At 43.5% G+C, this 19,821-nt stretch overlaps 1 protein-coding gene across 1 annotated transcript in view; it reads right to left on the bottom strand.

Annotated features, from left to right (window-relative positions):
* Positions 1–18,243, bottom strand: part of ubxn6 (UBX domain protein 6) — a 33,693-nt gene extending 15,450 nt beyond the window's left edge. The window contains exons 1-5 of the mRNA XM_084337838.1: positions 18,077–18,243; positions 17,593–17,747; positions 5,078–5,142; positions 3,541–3,669; positions 3,255–3,352 (exon numbers count right to left, since the gene is read on the bottom strand). Coding sequence (XP_084193964.1) covers positions 3,255–3,352; positions 3,541–3,669; positions 5,078–5,142; positions 17,593–17,747; positions 18,077–18,159 — 530 coding nt within the window. The 5' untranslated portion in view covers positions 18,160–18,243. The remainder of the gene's footprint in view (positions 1–3,254; positions 3,353–3,540; positions 3,670–5,077; positions 5,143–17,592; positions 17,748–18,076) is intronic.
* Positions 18,244–19,821: the final 1,578 nt, after the last annotated feature.

Below are 19,821 nucleotides of genomic sequence, written 5' to 3'. Positions count from 1 at the left end.
TGCTGATCATTGTATATAAGACTTGGGCTGTCACGAGATATTTTATTTTATTCTGGAGCTGAAAATGTAAATAGCAGTGTTTCCCATTAATTACCTAGACTGTGGCGGCCCTAATTGGTCCCGCCACCGTTTTATAATGAACCAATTTTTTTTTAATTTTATAAAAATTAAAAAATATATATTATTTTTTTTTATATATAAAGTTTGCCAATAGGGATGTATCAGTAGTATTGGCAGTGGTAGTAGTCGTAATAGTAATCCAGTATATATTTTAATTTTCTAAAAAATTAACCAGTTCAACACAGGTAACCACTTTTGCTTCATTTCTTTGATGGCTCAAATGCATGCTCTAGTCCAGTGGTTCCCAAACCTCTCCTCGAGGCACCCCAGCCGTTCCATGTATTTGTTAAATTCCACCACCAGCACACCTGATTCAACTAATAAAGGGCTAGTTAAGTTGAATCAGGTGTGCTGGTGGTGGAATTTAACAAATACATTGAACGGCTGGGATGCTTCGAGGAGAGGATTGGGAAGCACTGCTCTAGTAGATTTTGTGTTTTGAGCACAAAGTTCATCATACATCTAGCCTCTTTATTTTGCTCTCAAAGTGCACCAGATTGATGCATTATTTAACCTTAGTAAAATGGGGGGGGGGGGGGTTCGATTAGTATTTGAATAGTTCCCAGTGACCCAGTGAATCAAATTGTACGTTTTGCTCATCCCTACACCATAGCGAGGCGATCATTACAACACAGTCTGAGTCTGTGTCGTTTCCAAATCTTGAGGTGGTTTTGGCGAATGTTAGGGCTGTACCGAATAGTTCCAAGCTTAACACTTTGATTACCGGCGATGTGGTGCGCCTTACCGCCGTTGAATGCCAGCACCCACTTGAATGATAGCGTTGTGAACGCATAATCTCTGTCTTAAATTATGGCTATGTGTCTAATCTGCCCGTTGTTTATCAATGACTTGTTTGCAGTCAACATTGTCGAAACGGATTTATTTATTTAATTTAAAAAAAATTTATCGGTTCATTTCCGTTTTATAGCATTTTGAAAAGCCCTCGTTTTTCAGGAAAATATAAAGATTCCGTGATAAACGGCATTTACTGGAATATTCTGGCATACACAAAAAACGTTGTAATTTTTCGGCCTATTTATGAATAGTTTTCAAATAAACGCTAGATTATCAATAGTATATGTGTACTTATGCGCGGTAGAGAAGCGATCTGAAAAATCGATTATCTTATTTCCTGATCAGCGAGCACACACACACACGGGACACGTTGATATATAGGTGAAAACAGCTCTGATTATCCCAAGACTGGTAAAATAAATTGCTTACCTCATATCAGATGTTCTCCAAAAAGATTATTCCAATTCCTGATCGCCATTCCAAATATCGATCGCGTTTATTGATTCAGCGTTGGGTACTGTAAATATATATTCCACACGTTTTCCGGGCCAGCGATCAACTTGGATCCTTCAGTTGGCTTGACGGAAAAGTAAAATGAGGAGACGATAGGGGGCGGTATTTTCCCAATTGAGCTCAGAGAGAGTCTGCAACACTAGCGTGAGGCTCGATTGATGAAATTCCAATCTCTAATAAAAAAAAATACGACAAACAAACGCTATATAGCGTTGCCGGCACTCAACTGGCGGCATGAACTAACGACAAAACGCGTCCCTGGCACTCAAAGTGTTAACACATTTGTGGCCAACCACGTGTATATATACACGTGTTTGGGAGCCGACGCTTGACGGCCAACCACGTATATATACGTGTTAAGCTTGTTTTTGTTTTTATTCCATTCTAATATCCCGGATGTTGTCACAGAGCTGTATGTTGGCTGGAAAAGGCATATCGGGACTCCGAAAGTGCAGTACCGGCCAGATCCTGGTATTGGCGCTGTCTTGAGAATGCAGTTTCCCCTGTTACAGACCGGGTGTCACTTCTTTTCGCTCCGGGTTAGCATTTCTGTTAGCCTAAAGCTATGGGTTCACCAGATCGCCTGGAATACTTTTTGTGACGCCGAATTCAGTATGCAGTAAAGGAATATAGCATCAGCCAATGGACATATCGATCTACCAGATGGCGATCAAATAACTGGACAATTATTTTTGGAATCCAACCGGCCACAGGTAAGAGCGATTTGACGTCAATTTCAGTCTGATCGGGCCTTGTTCTCATAGCCATCCACCCGGTCAGCATATGATGTTGCAATAATGAATGCAGTTATTGGTAATCAATAATCACTCAGAAACGACTTCCCCCGCCCCCCCCTTTCATGCATTCATGGTGGAACATGATACCAATCATATGCATTTTGATTTTTAACTCTAGCTTGTGTAGGGCCGAAACGCCAATCGATTTAGCTTAGCGCCCTATAACTAGCTTTGCAGGAATTACACCAGACCATTGCGGTATATAGTTCATATTCACGACGCTATAAAACGGGAACGTATTGATGAAAAAATTATTTCTTTATGGCATATTGAAGGGAAGGTTTATACTGTCAATTGACAATGGACACATAGCAATAATATAAAATATAGATTTAGCTCTACAAACAACCTCACGCACAGTGAAAACTTGTAATGAAAAGCTGGCCTCAGAGTGGGATTAGACGGGCCCCAATGGCCCAGAATGTGTTAATTCATAACGTTGACATTCGAATTCTAAATCAACATTAAAAAAAAATTATGCGTCTATTCATTCTGTTTAAACCAATGAGGATTTTCTCCACAGTTGCAGATAAAGATTAGGCTACACTAATATTATAGTATTATACTATTATAGTATATGACTCGTCATAGAAATTTAAATAAAACATTTATCATAAATGATGTAGCCTATCTGCATCCGCTTGGCACAAGGCCATCAAGACGCCACCATCACTTTCGTACCGTGCCCTTATTGGATTATTTATGTTGACGAAACTGACAAGTTATATTCATTAAAAAAAGTTGGATTTAAATTTTTTTTAAATACTAATTTAATCAGATTACTCACTTTATTCAAATTGAGAATTTAGTTTGAGGATATATATTTATTTTATTTATCATTTGTTTATGATTATGTCAAAATATAACAACAGACATTCAAAGCTACATTTGAATACTTATAATAGAAGCTTCGAATGTAAAAAGAATTACATTCGGTACAGCCCTAGCGATTGTGCAATATCGCTGTGATGCCACGTAGACCGCACAGACCACAGGAGGCAAGAAACACGTTTTAACCCGGTGTCTCACTTGCTTATGATGTCCACGGCAACCTTCACTTTATCTCTGTCCTTGTTGAAGGTGTGAACCATCATGACAGAGGCCTCCACCGCATCCTCTTCAAACCGCTGACGGGAACAAACAAGACAGAGGCAGCGGTTCTTACTCCCAGAAGAACCACATTCAGCAGCTATTCAGATCACCTCAGCAAGGCGCGCTTGTAATACAGCACCAAACTGTTAGAATTTACAACACACATGGGTCATTTCACTCTAGGTTGGAGCATGTAACCATTACATTTTCTCATGTGACCTACCATGAAGATGGCCTCTTTGATGTGCACCTCTCTCTCACTCCTGGTTAAAATTGCTCCGGTCAGTGGGCAGATGAAATAAACACCTGACACTGAGAGACAGGCAAGGTCCTTCACTGGCACTCTGGATCCCTGGAGAGAATGAGCATTTACAAATATTAATAATAGCCTACATGCACTCGTTTCTCAATCAATTAGTTTAAGTAGCGATAGCATAAATCAATGGGATCCTTCAAGTTATTCCCAATTCCCAATTAAAACCACGGTTTTAAATGTCACTATTACTTCATTGGCTTGTTAACACAATATAACATTGAAATAACAGTATGTAAATATGCTCCTGTGATCCCCGGGAGCTCAGAGGTTCAGTGAATCTTGTGACTTTAACCCGACCCACTAACATTCCCATCACATGTCAGTGTCTACATCACACTGAGCCACCAGGCCGCGTCCATGCTTTCTACAACGGCGTTCGGCGATTTGCGAATCTGATTGGCCACTTGCCCATTTCCGCGTCGAACAGCCTGCAAAGCACCTGGCGTTCTATCGCCATGCTCTAAGACAAACTCTAACCTTAACCAACTTCGAAAGAGTGCCTAAGCTTAACCGTCGAAAGAATCTATCGCCATGCTCTAAGACAAACTCTAACCTTAACCAACTTCGAAAGAGCGCCTAAGCTTAACCAGTGGACACTTGCGGTCCCACGATTGGGCGTACATGTCACATGACCAGAAATTAATCGCCGAACTCCGTTGTAGAAAGCATACAAGCCACCAGCCCATCTGGCTTCTCAACTCACCAACCTAGACATTCCATATCTGTTTACCTGCCGTCTGCACGGTTCACATAAAAATGCACAATCAACCATGACTGTTGCTATTGAACCTGGACTGCTACATACCAAATGTGCAATACTGTCAGTGTTGTATAGACCTTTACTTTTACACACAAATCATCATCGTCATATATGTGTTATGTTGTATTTTATTTCTCTCATTCCATTTGTGCAATACTGTTAAAAAAAAGTTTAATGTTACTTTATCTACCTTTATATCTCCATTGACCTTGTGTTAACCTACATATGACTAATACAGAAACTTTAGATCACACAAACACACTTTATATTTATATTTATTGATAAAGGATTTGCACTACAACTCGTACACCTACTGTAAATTGTACCTAAATTGCACCTCATCCCATTTCTGCCTTGCACTATATAGTATTGTATATTAGTACACTGCATAGTATATTGTATATTATATGGTAACTCAGTTACATTTATTCTGCATCGAACATTGTACATTATGTCTATACTGAACACTGTGACCTCATTTTTTTACTTCTAATTTACATGCTATACTATGTTATTTTATCTCATACTTATCTTGTCTTGCACAGTCTCTGGAGCGTAACAGTAAGAAGCATTTTGTATAAAAGTATTCTGTACTTCTGTATGACAACTATTAAAGAAACTTGAAACTTGAACTTGAACCTTGAGTCATAGTACAGTATAGGGCTAATCCTCCTCCTCCTTTACCTCCGCTCCTGCTGGGTTCTCCTTCTCAGCCACTGCAGCAGCTTCTGCCTCCAACTCTCTTTTCACTACAGAGGAATGAATGCAGAACATCAACACACCAATAAAAAAAAATTACTGCATTTTATATAGAGCTTTTATCCAAAACGCTTTACAACTTTGGGTGACCCATTCATTCACAAACCAACGGTCATTCCTGCTCATTGCGGAATCGAACCGGGAACCTTCAGATTACCAGACGACCGCTCTACCTCTTGAACCACTGTTGCCCCAACATAAACTCTCTTTTCACTACAGAGCAATGAATGCAGAACATCAGACAAACAGTGAGCGACAAGGTTTTTAAACACACCAACATAGTCTTAAAAGTCATATATTGTTATTATGGGAATATGAGGCAGCATAAAACAACAACAACAACAACAGTATATGCCTTTTACCAAGCCTCATGGCAGTTACTTACACGTTATCAATGGGCAAATGGAATTAAATTATACCAATAGGCTATTTATTACACGAGACCCTCCTCTTGGAACCAAGTATGGTTTCGTCGATATTCCAATGTACAGTTTTGCTTGTACAGTTGTACAGTTTCCCCCACCCCGCCTACCCAATCGTGTGTATCCTTTCCGCAACGGACTTCGGTTTCCGGGTTCCTTTGATTGGCCACGACCCCCACGTGACCCACGCCCTTATCCACGGTCCCTACCTTCCTCAATTTATACGCATGGAAGTATTGACTACGCCGTAACGAATAATTAAAAAAAGATACAGAAAAAAGATACCGTTAACTGGAATATGTTGTGCCTTTACACATATGTTGGATTATGTAATTGGTTTGTCATGACAAACAAATAAAAAAATCGCGATTTACCCGCTGGCTTGATGTTGTAGCCACCTCCTCAGAGGCAGGAATACTAAGCTCCCCCTTAAGCTCCGCGAGAGAGGAGAGAGGCTGAAAACCCGCAGTTCTTGCCCGACTGATGGGAGCCGAATCCCCGGATCCGATTTGTCTGATGAATACCCCCAAAACATGGAGGTCCCGAATGCATGGAAGTATTGATTGCGCCGTAACGAATAATTAATTAATGCGGAGCATTTAGCCTGCTGGCTACCTAGCTCCACTCGGGAGCTCCAGCAGCTTGTCGATGTGCTAATAGCCTCAGCAACCTAACGTTAGCTGGCTCCAGCAGATCGACAAGCTGCTGGAGCCAGCTACCGTTAGCTGCTGGCTACCTAGCTCCACTTCAACCAGCATCGGGAGCTCCAGCAGCTTGTCGATGTGCTAATAGCCTCAGCAAGCTAACGTTAGCTGGCTCCAGCAGCTTGTCGATCTGCTGGAGCCAGCTAACGTTAGGTTGGCTCCAGCAGCTTGTCGATCTGCTGGAGCCAGCTAACGTTAGGTTGCTGAGGCTATTAGCACATCGACAAGCTGCTGGAGCTCCCGAGTGGAGCTAGGTAGCCAGCAGGCTAAATGCTCCGCGACGCTGAACTGCCTGGGCCGGTCTGTCTGTCGAATGCATCACAGTTAGACAGTAGCTACTGTTAGCTGCCCTTCCGGATTAGCTTTGAGCTAACTATCTTTCCCGACCCAAAGTATTGTTTATAGTGCATTTCTTGCCACCTTATAGCATTTGTACATTTGTATGACAGTCTATAATGCTCCTGTGAGGTTTTTCCGGACGTTTTGGTAATGATTTTCACTATAAAATCATATTTCTAAATGACAGGAAGTTGATAAACTGGCCGGAATAGCTTTGAGCTAACGATCTTTGCCGATGCATTCCATTCTAAACGTAACGTTAGTTGTTCAAAACATTACCCGTCTATATAATTTGTTCCTCAACGTTATATAGACGGGTCATGTTTTGTAAACTAACGTTATGTTTAGAATGGAATGAATACATGGGTCGGGAAAGATAGTTAGCTCAAAGCTAATCAGGAAGGGCAGCTAACAGTAGCTACTGTCTAACTGTGATGCATTTTCTGTTTGCAGTCCAATGTTCACCAAAACACACACCCACACACTTATAATTTGTTCCTCAACGTTATATAGACAGGTCATGTTTTGTAAACTAACGTTATGTTTAGAATGGAATGAATACATGGGTCGGGAAAGATAGTTAGCTCAAAGCTAATCCGGCCTGTTTAACCACTAGCTTCTGTTAGCTAATGCTGGCTGAGCAAGGAAACTAACAGTAAACGTTTTTACATGAAATACAGCCCAAAAACCCTGCTGACAAACGTTTGCTTATTAAATACATTCTATACTATAATAATACAAACGTTTAATTGCCTCTCTGTGACGACAAAGTTGTTTAAATAAGGGGAGAAAAGTAGCTAAAACCAATGTATTTGGATGGGACAGGAAGTACCATTGGCAACCGGAAGTCAGCCGGAAGTGCCTACTTTCAGATTGTGCAAGTGGAAATAAAGTTTTCATTCATTCATTCAGTCAATACTTCCATGCGTATAAATTGAGGAAGGCAGACGCGGGATGGACCTCTGCCGCTACACACAGGCGAGCGGCAGCGCTAGCGCGGGTCACATGGGGGTCGCGGCCAATCAGAGGAACCCGGAAACCGAAGTCCGTTGCGGAAAGGATACACGCTACCCAATCGCCCCCCCCCAACCCACCCAACCGCCTCCAATGTACGGCCCCCCCACCCACCCCACCTACCCAACGTCCTTCAATGTACAGTTTCTACGTCAAATGTATATATTCTCTTTTTAGACTCTTTTTGTATCACAAACAGTACTGTATTTGCAAATCTGGTATGTCATAAATGTATAGATGTTATGAGGGCCGACATTCCACTCTACTGGTTAAAGTTGCTTACTCGTCGTGAGTAGTACGTTCGTTGATAAAGAAAAATAAGGTCCACAGCCGCTCCGGTGTAAAACAAAGATATCAAAATGGTTTATTTCTCTTCCACAGCGAAGTCTTTTACAGAAGTGATCCTAAAGCCATTTTCCTAAATATTCACGTCACTACTACAAGGTAAGAAAACTGTATTTTTCCAGTCTCCAAAATCACTGCTGACTCGACACATGAAAATTCCTCCACACTGGAAAGCCGTAAATCAACTTGCCGGCTCTTTCCACAGCAACACGGTAGGCAAGGCACCCTGGTCTAGAAATGCAGGCTTCAATCTATGTTGTTTAGTCTATCTGTTCAGTACTGCTCAGCACTGTTTCAAGATGCACACTGACTCTTCTTCTTCCTTCTTCTTTTGAATTTCCGGCAGTGTAGACGCATCGTGGCGTATTACTGCCCTTCGCAGTTCTTTTGATGAGCTCTTCTTCTTCTTTTCCCGCAGTCTACTGGAATCCGTCATCCCCTACATTGTCCATTGGAGTGCAGCTAATGCTGCTACTTCCTGTCTGAGCCCCCCTCTGTGAGACACTCCTTGCCCCCTGCGATCTTATTCTGGACTGCTTTGTCCCTCACAACCCCCTCATCCAATTCCCTGACCACCTCCTCCCATTTCAGACCTTCCATTCCCAAATGTTGAACCGCTATCCTAACAATCATCTTTACCCTATCTGTTCTACCCTTAGTCTCTGCCATACCATTAACTACCCCTGCCACAAAGGCCACAATACCAAATTTCTCCTCCCTTACCCTCTCTCTATCCTCCTGCTCTACCCTCTCTGCCAAGTGCCCTTCTCCAACCCCCTGCACGGCTGCACCCTATCTTGACTTCCCTGTCCTACCCTGCTAGCCGCCTCAGCATACGATAACTTACCCTCCCTTCTCACTCTCTGAACCGCGACCTCCCTCTTCATCACCTCACACCCCCTAAATGCTACACTATGCTCCCCACCACAACTACAACACTTCAGCTGCACTCCCTCTCCACACTTCCCATAGTCATGTTCCCCGCCACACCTAGCACACCTCTGCCCCTTCCTACACGTAATAGCTATATGGCCAAACTCCTGGCACCTATAACACCTAAGAGGACAAATTCCCTAACCCTAAACATCCTACGCCCTACAAACACCTCTTCTTCTTCTTATTTGAATTTCCGGCAGTGTAGACGCATCGTGGCGTATTACTGCCCTCCGCAATTCTTTTTATGGGCTCTTCTTCTTCTTCTTCTTCTTCTTCTTCTTCTTCTACTGGACCCCGTCATCAACTACATTGTCCATTGGAGTGCAGCTAATGCTGCTACTTCCTGTCTGAGCCCCCCTCCGCGGGACCCTCCTTGCCCCCTGCAATCTTATTCTGGGCTGCTTTGTCCCTCTCAGCCCCCTCAGCCAATTCTTTACACACCTCCTTCCAGTCCAGACCTTCCAATCCCAGATGTTGAACCGCTATCCTAACAATCATCTTCACCATCTCTGTTCTACCCGTAACCTCTGCCATACCAGTAACTACCCCTGCCACGAAGGCCACAATACCTAATTTCTCCTCCCTTCCCCTCTCTCTTTCCACCTGCTCTACCCTCACTGCCAAATTCCCTCCTTCAACCCCCTGCACCCTTTCTTGGCTACCCTGTCCTGCCCTGCTAACCGCCCCAGCATACGTCAACTTACCCTCCCTTCTCTCTCTCTGATCCGCGACCTCCTTCATCATCACCTCGCACCCCCGAAACGCTACACTATGCTCCCCACCACAACTACAGCACTTCGGCTTCACTCCCTCTCCACATTTCCCATATTCATGTTCCCCGCCACACCTAGCGCACCTCATCCCCTTCATACACGTGGTAGCTATATGGCCAAACCCCTGGCACCTATAGCACCTAAGAGGATTGTGAACAAATTCCCTAACCCTATACATCAGGCCTGTACATTGCGACATATATGTCGCACGTGCGACACTGACGTCAGTCTGTGCGATGAATGAATTGACTTCAGTAGCACTGGTGCGATGGCCCGTGGAGCAAGCAAAAAAAATAAAGTGTGACGGTAAATTGAATGGACCACAGCGCCACGCTATCCACTTGGTACTTGTAGTCTCGTGCGATTAAAAACAATGTCCCGTCTCGCGTAGAGTCCATAATCAAACACCAAATCCCATAATCCCTAGCGAACAATATCCCCGCGACTAAGTTGCGAGCTCAATGTACACTGACTGGGTGACTTCGACAAGATGAAGCGCTTTTTTAAGGTATTAAATCAAACAAAAGAAGTACAAGATCAAAACCCCAAACGAGCCCGAGAGGGACCACCGTTAATAGAAACGAGACAAAAGGAGAAGATTAACAAGATGTACAGATATAACGCAGAGTGGGAAAATGATTTTCCGTGGATATTTTTTAATGAGGAAGCACAGCTATTATTATTCTGTCACTGGTGCCGGGAGACTCCGGAAAAGATCCGATCAGAGAATCCCTTGACTCGCGGGTAACAATATCCTAAAAAGGGATAACATTAATAAACACAATACGTCCCATCGACACATTCTTGCCCGGGATGCCTTCAACGCTAAACAAACTCCTGAGCGCGGGCCGGCACCCTCTTGCACTCGCTGAGTAAACAGACGACCAGAGCGGATGATGCTGATCTCCGTGAGGTAAAGTTTAAGATGAATGTGGCATATTGCATCGCCAAGGAAGAAATGCTGTTCACTAAATTTAAGCCGCTAATTTTACTCTGTAAAAAGAACTCCATCGTATGGCTACTTAAATTCCCCTCCGGGATCAATAAAGTATTAATTATCTATCAATCAATCTATCTATCTATCTAATAATGAGACAATATGCAAATAAGGTAATAATAATAATAATTCATTTTATTTATAAAGCCCTTTTCATTCATGCAGAGTTCCTTGTACTTAGTTCTGATTAATGCAATAGTGTGTGTGTGTGTGTGTGTGTGTGTGTGTGTGTGTGTGTGGATCTGAAAAAGTGGCCAGCAGACATGATGCTGGAACTGTGACACGTGTGCAGTGCACACACACACACGAATAATTATAATAATAATAATAATAATAATAATAATAATAATAATAATAATAATAATAATAATAATAATAATACATTTATTTATTTGGTTCCACAAATATGTACAGGTGTTTGTATGCATTATATCTATTTGTTATGTTGGTTCTAGGTGTTTCTAGGTTGGTTTCTAGCTTTCCCTGTAATCTGAGTCCACACCAGCGCTGCCTGGTCTCGGACTGCTTCATATCGGTTATATGGTTATGTCCTTGTTCTTTTTGTTTTACATTATGGGCAAATAAAGAAAGAATTTGTCTAAAAGCATTTCTTGTTAAAGTTTGGATTTTGTGTGCCCTGTATGCAAGATTCATGTCCCTTGCCAGTCACATACCTATTTAAGTAATGAGCTGCACTACTTGTGGTTGTTTTTAGAGATTTTAGAGACGTTTTATACTCGTGCTACAAGATTTTGGCCTGTGCTACAAAACTATCAACCTCTGTAGCACCAGTGCTATGTGCAAAAAAAGTTAACGTACAGCCCTGCTATACATCCTACTAACACCTCCCTAGGAACAACCCCACCCTCAAACGTAATCACTACCGTCCCCGTCACTGCCCTCTCCGCTCCCCTCTTCATCCTTGCTGCACTCTTAACTATGCCATTACGCCCGTCCTCCTTTAGCTCTTCCACCAGCTGCTCTACTGTAACCTCGACCGGTACCCCAACTATCACCCCCTTACATCCCCCCCCCCTCTTCTCCCCTACTCTCGCCACCTTACTTATACCCACCCCCCCAATGCTCTGCATCTTCCTAGCCACCTCCACCTGCCCCTCACTACCACACCCTACGGCCAGATTCCCATCCCACAAAACGTTCACGTACTTTACCCCTCCTAATCGCTCTGCAATGAGTTTGGGCCACTCGAGCCTACCTACTTTCCTCTCATCCCTCTCCCCCTCAAGCCTGACCACTATATGGATCACTTCCGCTTTTGCCACATCTTTTCCTGCACCCTCGTCTCCCGGCCCACTTGAGCTATCGTCCCCCCCTTTCTTCCTCTTCCCCCCTTCTCCCCCCCTACTCTCACTATCCCCATCGCTGTCGTTCCTCTCCGTCCGCTTCTTCCTCTTCTTCCTCACCGTTTCCCACCCCTCCTCCTCCCTCTCTTCTTTCTCCCTCTCCTCCCCACTGTACTCCGACTGATCGCGAATATCGGTCGTTAGCTCCATTTGCCGTTCTTCCTCTTCCTTCTTCTTCTTCTTTACACCATCCGACTCCTTCCCTTTGTCTTCCACCATCTCCGAGACCTCCTTCTCACTTCCCTCTCCGTAGTCTTCCACCATCTCCGAGACCTCCTTCTCACTTCCCTCTCCACACGTCACACCTCGAGGGGACACTGGGCTCGCACCCGGTGACTCGCGTCCCTCCTGACGGAAGCCCTCATTCCACTCGCTCCCATCTCGATTCACCCAAAACCCTGGACTGTCTTGCTCCGGCCGGGGCCATTCACGAGGAATCCACTCTCCCCGCTCTCCATAAGCTGCAGCGCTCGCCTTCCACCACCGCTCACTCCCCCTCATGTTAGTATTCCATCTTTCCATAGCTAGACCTTCACCATCTTTTCTCCTCCACCATCCTCAAATGTAATTCTTCTTCTTCTTTTGAATTTCCGGCAGATTAGACGCATCGTGGCGTATTACTGCCCTCCGCACTTCTTTTGATGATCTCTTCTTCTTCTTCTTCTTCTTCTTCTTCTTTCTTGGCGTATTTCTTCCCTCCTCATTTCTTATACTACACTAGTGGTGTTCCATCTTTAGGCCTCTTCAACTCACACTTTCTCCTTCTTCTCTGCTCCTCTTGCCTGTCCAATACTAATACATACACTAACGCTATATCCTCTGGTACAACTCTGAAGCATGCAGAAATGTCAGCACTGCCTCTGTGATCAACTGGTGGTTCTCATTATCCATGCCAAAGAATGATTTAAGAGAGAAGGAAGATACTCCCAGCTCTACCAGACTTTTATAAAAGATTTCCCTCTCTTTCCTATACCTTTCACATTTTAGGAAGACATGCCCGACAGTTTCAGTCTCTCCACATTCACACACCCCATCTGGATGTTTGCCCACAATGAACAAGCTACTGTTCAACCCACAGTGCCCCAGCCTCAGTCTACACATCTTCACCCTATCACTCCTTGACCCATATCCCTCCACCTTGATCTTGACCCGAGGCTGCAGAGAGAAATAGTGCCTTCCCTTGGTCCCCCTTTCCCACTCATCCTGCCACTCAGCCTCAACTCCTTTCTTTATCTTATCTCTGAGTTCTACTCTTCCCATTGAAATACCTATCTCTTCCTCCCTTCCCAGGCTCTGTTTGGCAAGGGAGTCAGCCATCTCATTCCCCGCAATCCCAGCGTGTCCCGGGACCCAACAAAAGAGAATTGCTGAATATATATAGATACACAAATGTTCTAGAATGTTCGGTGACATCACAAATGTTCTAGAATGCTCGGCTATGACATCATCACAAATGTTCTAGAATGTTCGACCATGACATCATACTGTGACATCACAAATGTTCTAGAATGTTCCATTATGACAAATAAGACAGTTCAATGACTTTATCTAAATCCAATCAATATTCCTAATGCCGTTTCAATGTAAGGTTATAAAAAGAAACATATAAACATTCATATAATACAATAACCTAAATATATAGCTTTGGCTCCTCTACAGATGTAGCAGTACTGTATATCTGTATGTTGTGTATGTCATAATTATGTTATGATGAATTGAAAATGGGGGACCCTGGTGTAAACAAGACGAAAGTCTTTCTCTGGTCTGCATCCCCTTAACACTTTGGCTGCCATGGGTTAAATTCATTATCAACCGTAGGTTGCCGGCTCTATTTGTCTATAGAGAAAGTCCCCTTCTTTGCAGGGCTATAACTTTTTAAATTCTATTGCTACATTGCCATTATTAGGGCCCATTCAAAGTCCTATATGTATTGTTCATTGTGTAGCAACGTTAAACTTTTTCATTCACATATTCATAGTAAAGTATGGTCTAATGTATAAGTATGTTTTCATCTCTTTCTGCAGCTTTCTCCAGAACGTGATCTATAGCCCCAAATACATTATATTGATGATGCAATACAGTTTTATGGCAATCAGCGCGATATAAAAAATTCCAACTAGACGTACTTCTAGAAGTTACTACACGTCATCTGATGTTGACCGGATGGGCTAGGGGGCGTTTATAATTCCGTGGGCAGCGTTATACCAATCATCTAATATGGGTCAAATGTTGATAATAGCAGTTAGTATCGAAGACGGTAACTTTACACGCTAAAACTCACCCCAGTCTCCGCGCGCCGTTGGGCGATCATCGTAGAGTAGAAATTTTATCATTATGGGATGTAGATTTACCCGGTCCATCTCCAGCTTGTATAATGGTATATACGTCCAAATCATGTTGTTTATCGAGTTATTGGCAATCGATCGCTATGTAGTGTGACAAGCCAGAGTCCCGGGACATGCACCGAGTGCCCGGAAGTAATACGGCCGTCCAGCACAACCTCTAGGGCACTTCCTGTTAAGCGATTGCGCCGATCGGCCACCAGATGGCGCTCCTGAACCGCCAGAGAGCTCAGTGGGTCCTCCTGGTGGATCTCAGGCCAGCGGAGGGGACATATGAATCCGATCCCAGATTTTTGAAATATTGATATTAAAGACGCTGTAAAGCGTCTTCGGCAACTTGAGCATGGCCGGGAATGACGTGTTTAAGCGTTTCCCGGCACCCAAAGTGTTAACAATTGTGTGTATTGAGCTGTACTGTACTGTACCCATTCTGCAATCTGTTAATAAAGTTTTCAATCAATCATAATAATAATAAATTGGATTTGTAATGCACTTTTTGTTCGCTGGGATCCCAAAGTGCTACACTACAGGGTTAAAACATAAGTTAAAAAAATAGAAATAAAAGTTATTAGTAAAACAAATAAAATAAAATACAGAATAAAAGTAAGATAAAAATAGAACATAGTTAATTAAAAACATAGTATAAACAGACAATGTAATAACAACAGCTCAATAAAATTAAAATAAAAAGCTAACAGTCAAAGGCCTTTTTGAATAGGTAGGTTTTCAGGCCTGTTTTAAAAAAGAGTCCAGGCTCTGTGGTGCCCTCAGCTGGATGGGGAGGCTGTTCCACAGGCAGCCGTGCAGAAGGCTCGGTCACCCATGGTGCAGAGCCGGGTATTGGGGACCTGAAGGAGCAGGCTACCTGCGGATCTGAGGGTGCGGGTGAAGGATTGTGGAGTGATGAGTTCCTGAAGGTAGAGGGGTGCGTGTCCGTTTATGCAGTTATGGGTGATCGTCAGGATTTTGTAGTTGATCCGGGATGAGACGGGGAGCCAGTGTAGTGAGTGGAGGATGGGGGTTATGTGATCGTGTTTACGGACTCTCATCAGGATCCTGGCAGCGCTGTTCTGGATGTATTGCAGCTTTTGGATGCTCTTGCCAGGAATCCCAATGAAGAGTCCGTTACAGTAGTCCAGTCTTGAGGAGATAAAGGCATGGACAAGCTTCTCTGCATCTGACAGGGTTAGAATGGGACGGAGTTTTGATATGTTTTTTAGGTGATAGAATGAGGTCTTGCAGAGGTGTTTTATGTGGGTGTTGAAGGTCAGGTGGGGGTCAAATCGAACCCCCAGATTTGTGACTGAGGGGGAGAGGGGGATTACCATGAAGACTGAACCTGGTGAGGGGTGCCAATTAGGAGTGCCTCAGTTTTTTTGCTGTTTAGTTGAAGGAAGTTGCTGTTCATCCATGCCTTTATCTCCCCAAGACAGGTGGTGAGGCATGACAGAGCTGCAGAGGGGTTTGGGGCCGTTTTTATGTAGAGTTGTGTGTCATCGGCATAACAGTGGAAGGACATTCCATGTCTGCCGATGACACGACCGAGGGGGAGCATGTAGGTGATGAATAGAATGGGACCAAGAACCGACCCCTGCGGAACACCACAGGTGACCTCGAGCAGCCTGGACTTGTGTCCTCCCAGTGAGACATATTCAGTCCTGCCTAAGAGGTAGGACTGGAACCACTGTAGTGCATGGTCCGACAGTCCAACAGTGTTGTGGAGGCGCTCCAGGAGGATGGTGTGGTCCACAGTGTCAAACGCCGCTGTCAGATCGAGGAGGATGAGTGATGGTGATCCTGCGTCAGCGGTCATTAGGAGGTAATTCGTCACCCTGAGCAGAGCTGTTTCCGTGCTGTGGGATGAGCGAAAGCCTGACTGGAACTTCTCGAACAGGGTGTTATTTTTAAGGTGGTCCTGGAGCTGGGAGGCAACTACCTTTTCCAAATCATACAAAGGGGAGCTGATAAGAGATAGGCTCATAGGGGGACAGGGGCAGTATAACGTGTGTTATACTGCCTAGCTATTGAGAGCTACTACTCACCCTCTGATCATCACTGTTCTGAACCTAGCCCTAGAATGGCTGATATTCCATACAAGTCTAATCAAGTGTTCCTTTATTAATCCCTTTGGGGATATATTCAGGTGTCATAGCAGCATGGATGAGGGGAGGTACCGTACAGGCAGAAGAGGTAATAATAGCAATAGTAATAGTAATGAACATAGTAATAATAGTAGTGGAATAGCAGGATTCAATCAGTCACAAATGATGATGATGATGATAGCATACACGGTCCATAACGTAGTTGTCTGTGCAGTCAGTGTTTAGTATTAAGAGTCAGACAGTCCCAACAGTTCTTTCTTTCTTTCCTCAAGTTCTCCAGCCATTATCTCTCCAGCTATTGGCAGTAGTCCGTGCCCACAGGTGTGAAACCTGATAGTTACTGGCACAAAGGAGTGACAGAGGCGGTTTGTGGTATGTCGGGGTGGGGGGTGGATAAGCCTATGGCTGAACATCTTGGCTAGGTGTGGGATGGGTTGTCCAGTATAGCGTCCAGCATTTCCCTCCTCCTCCTCCTCTCTGCCACCAACTCTAGTTTGACCAATTCGACTCCCACTATGGAGCTAGCCTTCCTCACCAGCTTGTTATTGTCTCTTGAGTTGATGTTACATGTATGTTACATGTATTCCATATACATTACATGTATTCCATATACAGCCATAGAATACTCAGCACTGAAAACTTCTGTTGATGAGCCAGGTGCGTTTACAATTGCCCCCTCACCATAGTTGTGAGTTTTCATGCGATTGGTGTTTGCCACCCTGTCGCATACTCAAAATCTGTGTGAATCTCATGGAAAAGTGGAGATATTTGACTAAATATCTATAATTATTGGGTGAGTAAACACAGAGCGCGACACATTAGATTGCCACAGGGGTAAATATCCTCCCAAGAAATTGCATTGAGTGTTCTATGGCTGTATACGGAATGCATGCAGTGTATGGAATATCAGCCATTCAAGGGCTGCACCTGAACCATCCATGTCCAGTAACAACAGCATGGAACTGATTTGGAAAGCCAAGCAGGTGCCATTCCACTAACTACTACAGTACCCTAGCCTCGCGCAAGGCAAACCAATGTTATGATTTCACAAGATTTAGACTAAACCCCAATGGTACCGCTGGAGTTACAGGGCACATCTTACCCTGGTTCCTGATGGCATCCTGTGACGTGTGGACCTTTGGCCGATACTGCTGATCAACTCTAGCCAGGGCTGCAGCTCCTGCCCTCTGGGCTCCCTCCGTCGGTGCATGGCGAGCTTTGGCACAACCACCGCTCTGCACCGCTTGGGACTTGGAGCTATAGCATGCAGAACAAGGCCAGAGACAGGGGGTTGAAGTTAGTCATGTAGGCGGCAACTAACGTCAGCCACTAGCCACTGCCAACAAGTCACAGGGCTATTTTCTGATGGGTGGGCGATTAACATTATACTATTTACTTCTTTAGAGATTAACGTTAACGTTAGACGCTGTAAAGAGGTGATCCTCTCGCTTCTCCAAGGTACGTATTAGCGTTAGCGAACCAGCACAACAGACTTAATGGACTGGCGTTAGAGCTACATTATCGTTAGCTGTTGTGCTAACAGCTGACCAACGTTAGATTGATTAGAAAGAGTTTGTCTGTTTTACCCTGCCTCCTGTGTGAGTTTCTTCCCAGGTCCTGCGGATTTGAATTTCATGTCTTTCTTAATGTCATCAAAAAACTTCTTCATTTCTTTTTAATTGTTACAGAAAATAGCCTGCAAAATCACAAATGGGTAGACCGTTCATAGATATCTATGAGACCGTTAGCTAACGTTAGTCCTCTTCTTCTCTCGATTTACTGGCGGGTCGCCAAAGGTGCATAGACTGCATACCGCCACCTACTGTTCAGCTGGAGGCGGTCCGCGTTCACGTTCTGCACCAGGGCATACAGTGAAATGCGGGTGGTCATGCAATAATTTGCAATAATACAATAATAAAATAGACAGAAAAAAAACAGGTGTAAGATGTGCATAAGATGTGCATGATAAAAATAGACATGCTAAATTCCTGAGAAGGCACTGGTTCCTATGTACACTACTATACAATATACAATTTTAACTCCGTCATTATGTTTTACTTACTATATCTAAACTATACTATACAAGAACCACATCTGAACCGAATAGTTCCAAGCTTAATTCATAACGTTGACATTCTAATTCTAAATCAACATTCAATTTATTTTATGTGTCTATTCATTGTTTAAACAAATGGGGATTTTCTCCACAGTTACAGATAAAGATTAGGCTACACTAATATTATAGTATTATACTATTATAGTATATGACTCGTCATAGTTGAAATTTAAATAAAACATTTATCATAAATGATGTAGCCTATCTGCATCCGCTTGGCGCTAGGAGCTCCATCAAGACGTCACCATCACTTTCGTACAAACCGTGCCCTTATTGGATTATTTATGTTGATGAAACTGACGAGTTATATTCATTAACTCATTGGCTGCCAGCTATTAGCCATATCCTGTGGTAGCTACTGCCACACTGTAAACGATGGGAGTTAGTCACCTTGTTTGTAGAGCTAAATCTATATTCTATATTATAGCCATGGATACAATACTATAGTCATTTGACATTGAGTTTCTTCCGGTCAAGATGCAAAAAAGAGATATATTTTCCATCCATACGTTCCCGTGTTATACCATGGTGAATATAAGTATGGTTTTAGAGCGGTCTAGGGTAATTCATGAAATGCTTAGTTATGGCAGTATATGTCGATTCCATTGTACACGTTGTCATGTCTTGCTTGCCTGTATACGCTATTAGGGTAGAAAGGGTGCTCGATACCGCCGTCTAGCGTGATGTGGCCGGTATTGAGCCTAGGCATTCTCAATGCGCTTCCCAATGTTAACCCAGAGTCAGATTAATCACTTTATTCAAATTGAGAATTTAGTTTGAGGATATATATTTATTTTATTGATCATTTTTTTATGATTATGCATAAAATATGACGACACACATTCAAAGCTTTATTTGAATACTTCAATAGAAGCTTCGAATGTAAAAAGATTGAATTATATTCGGTACAGCCCTAGCGATTGTGCAATATCGCTGTCGATGCCACGTAGACCGCACAGACCACAGGAGGCAAGAAAAACGTTTTAACCCGGTGTCTCACTTGCTTATGATGTCCATGGCAACCTTCACTTTATCTCTGTCCTTGATGACAGAGGCCTCCACCGCATCCTCTTCAAACCGCTGACGGGAACAAACAAGACAGAGGCAGCGGTTCTTACTCCCAGCAGAACCACATTCAGCAGCTATTCAGATCACCTCAGCAAGGCGCGCTTGTAATACAGCACCAAACTGTTAGAATTTACAACACACATGGGT

The sequence above is a fragment of the Notolepis coatsorum genome (genome assembly GCF_963971535.1).
Source record: "Notolepis coatsorum genome assembly, chromosome: 2".
NCBI lineage: Eukaryota > Metazoa > Chordata > Actinopteri > Aulopiformes > Paralepididae > Notolepis > Notolepis coatsorum.
The sequence above is the reverse complement of the archived record's forward strand: the minus strand, read 5'-3'. Positions and strand labels throughout refer to the sequence as shown.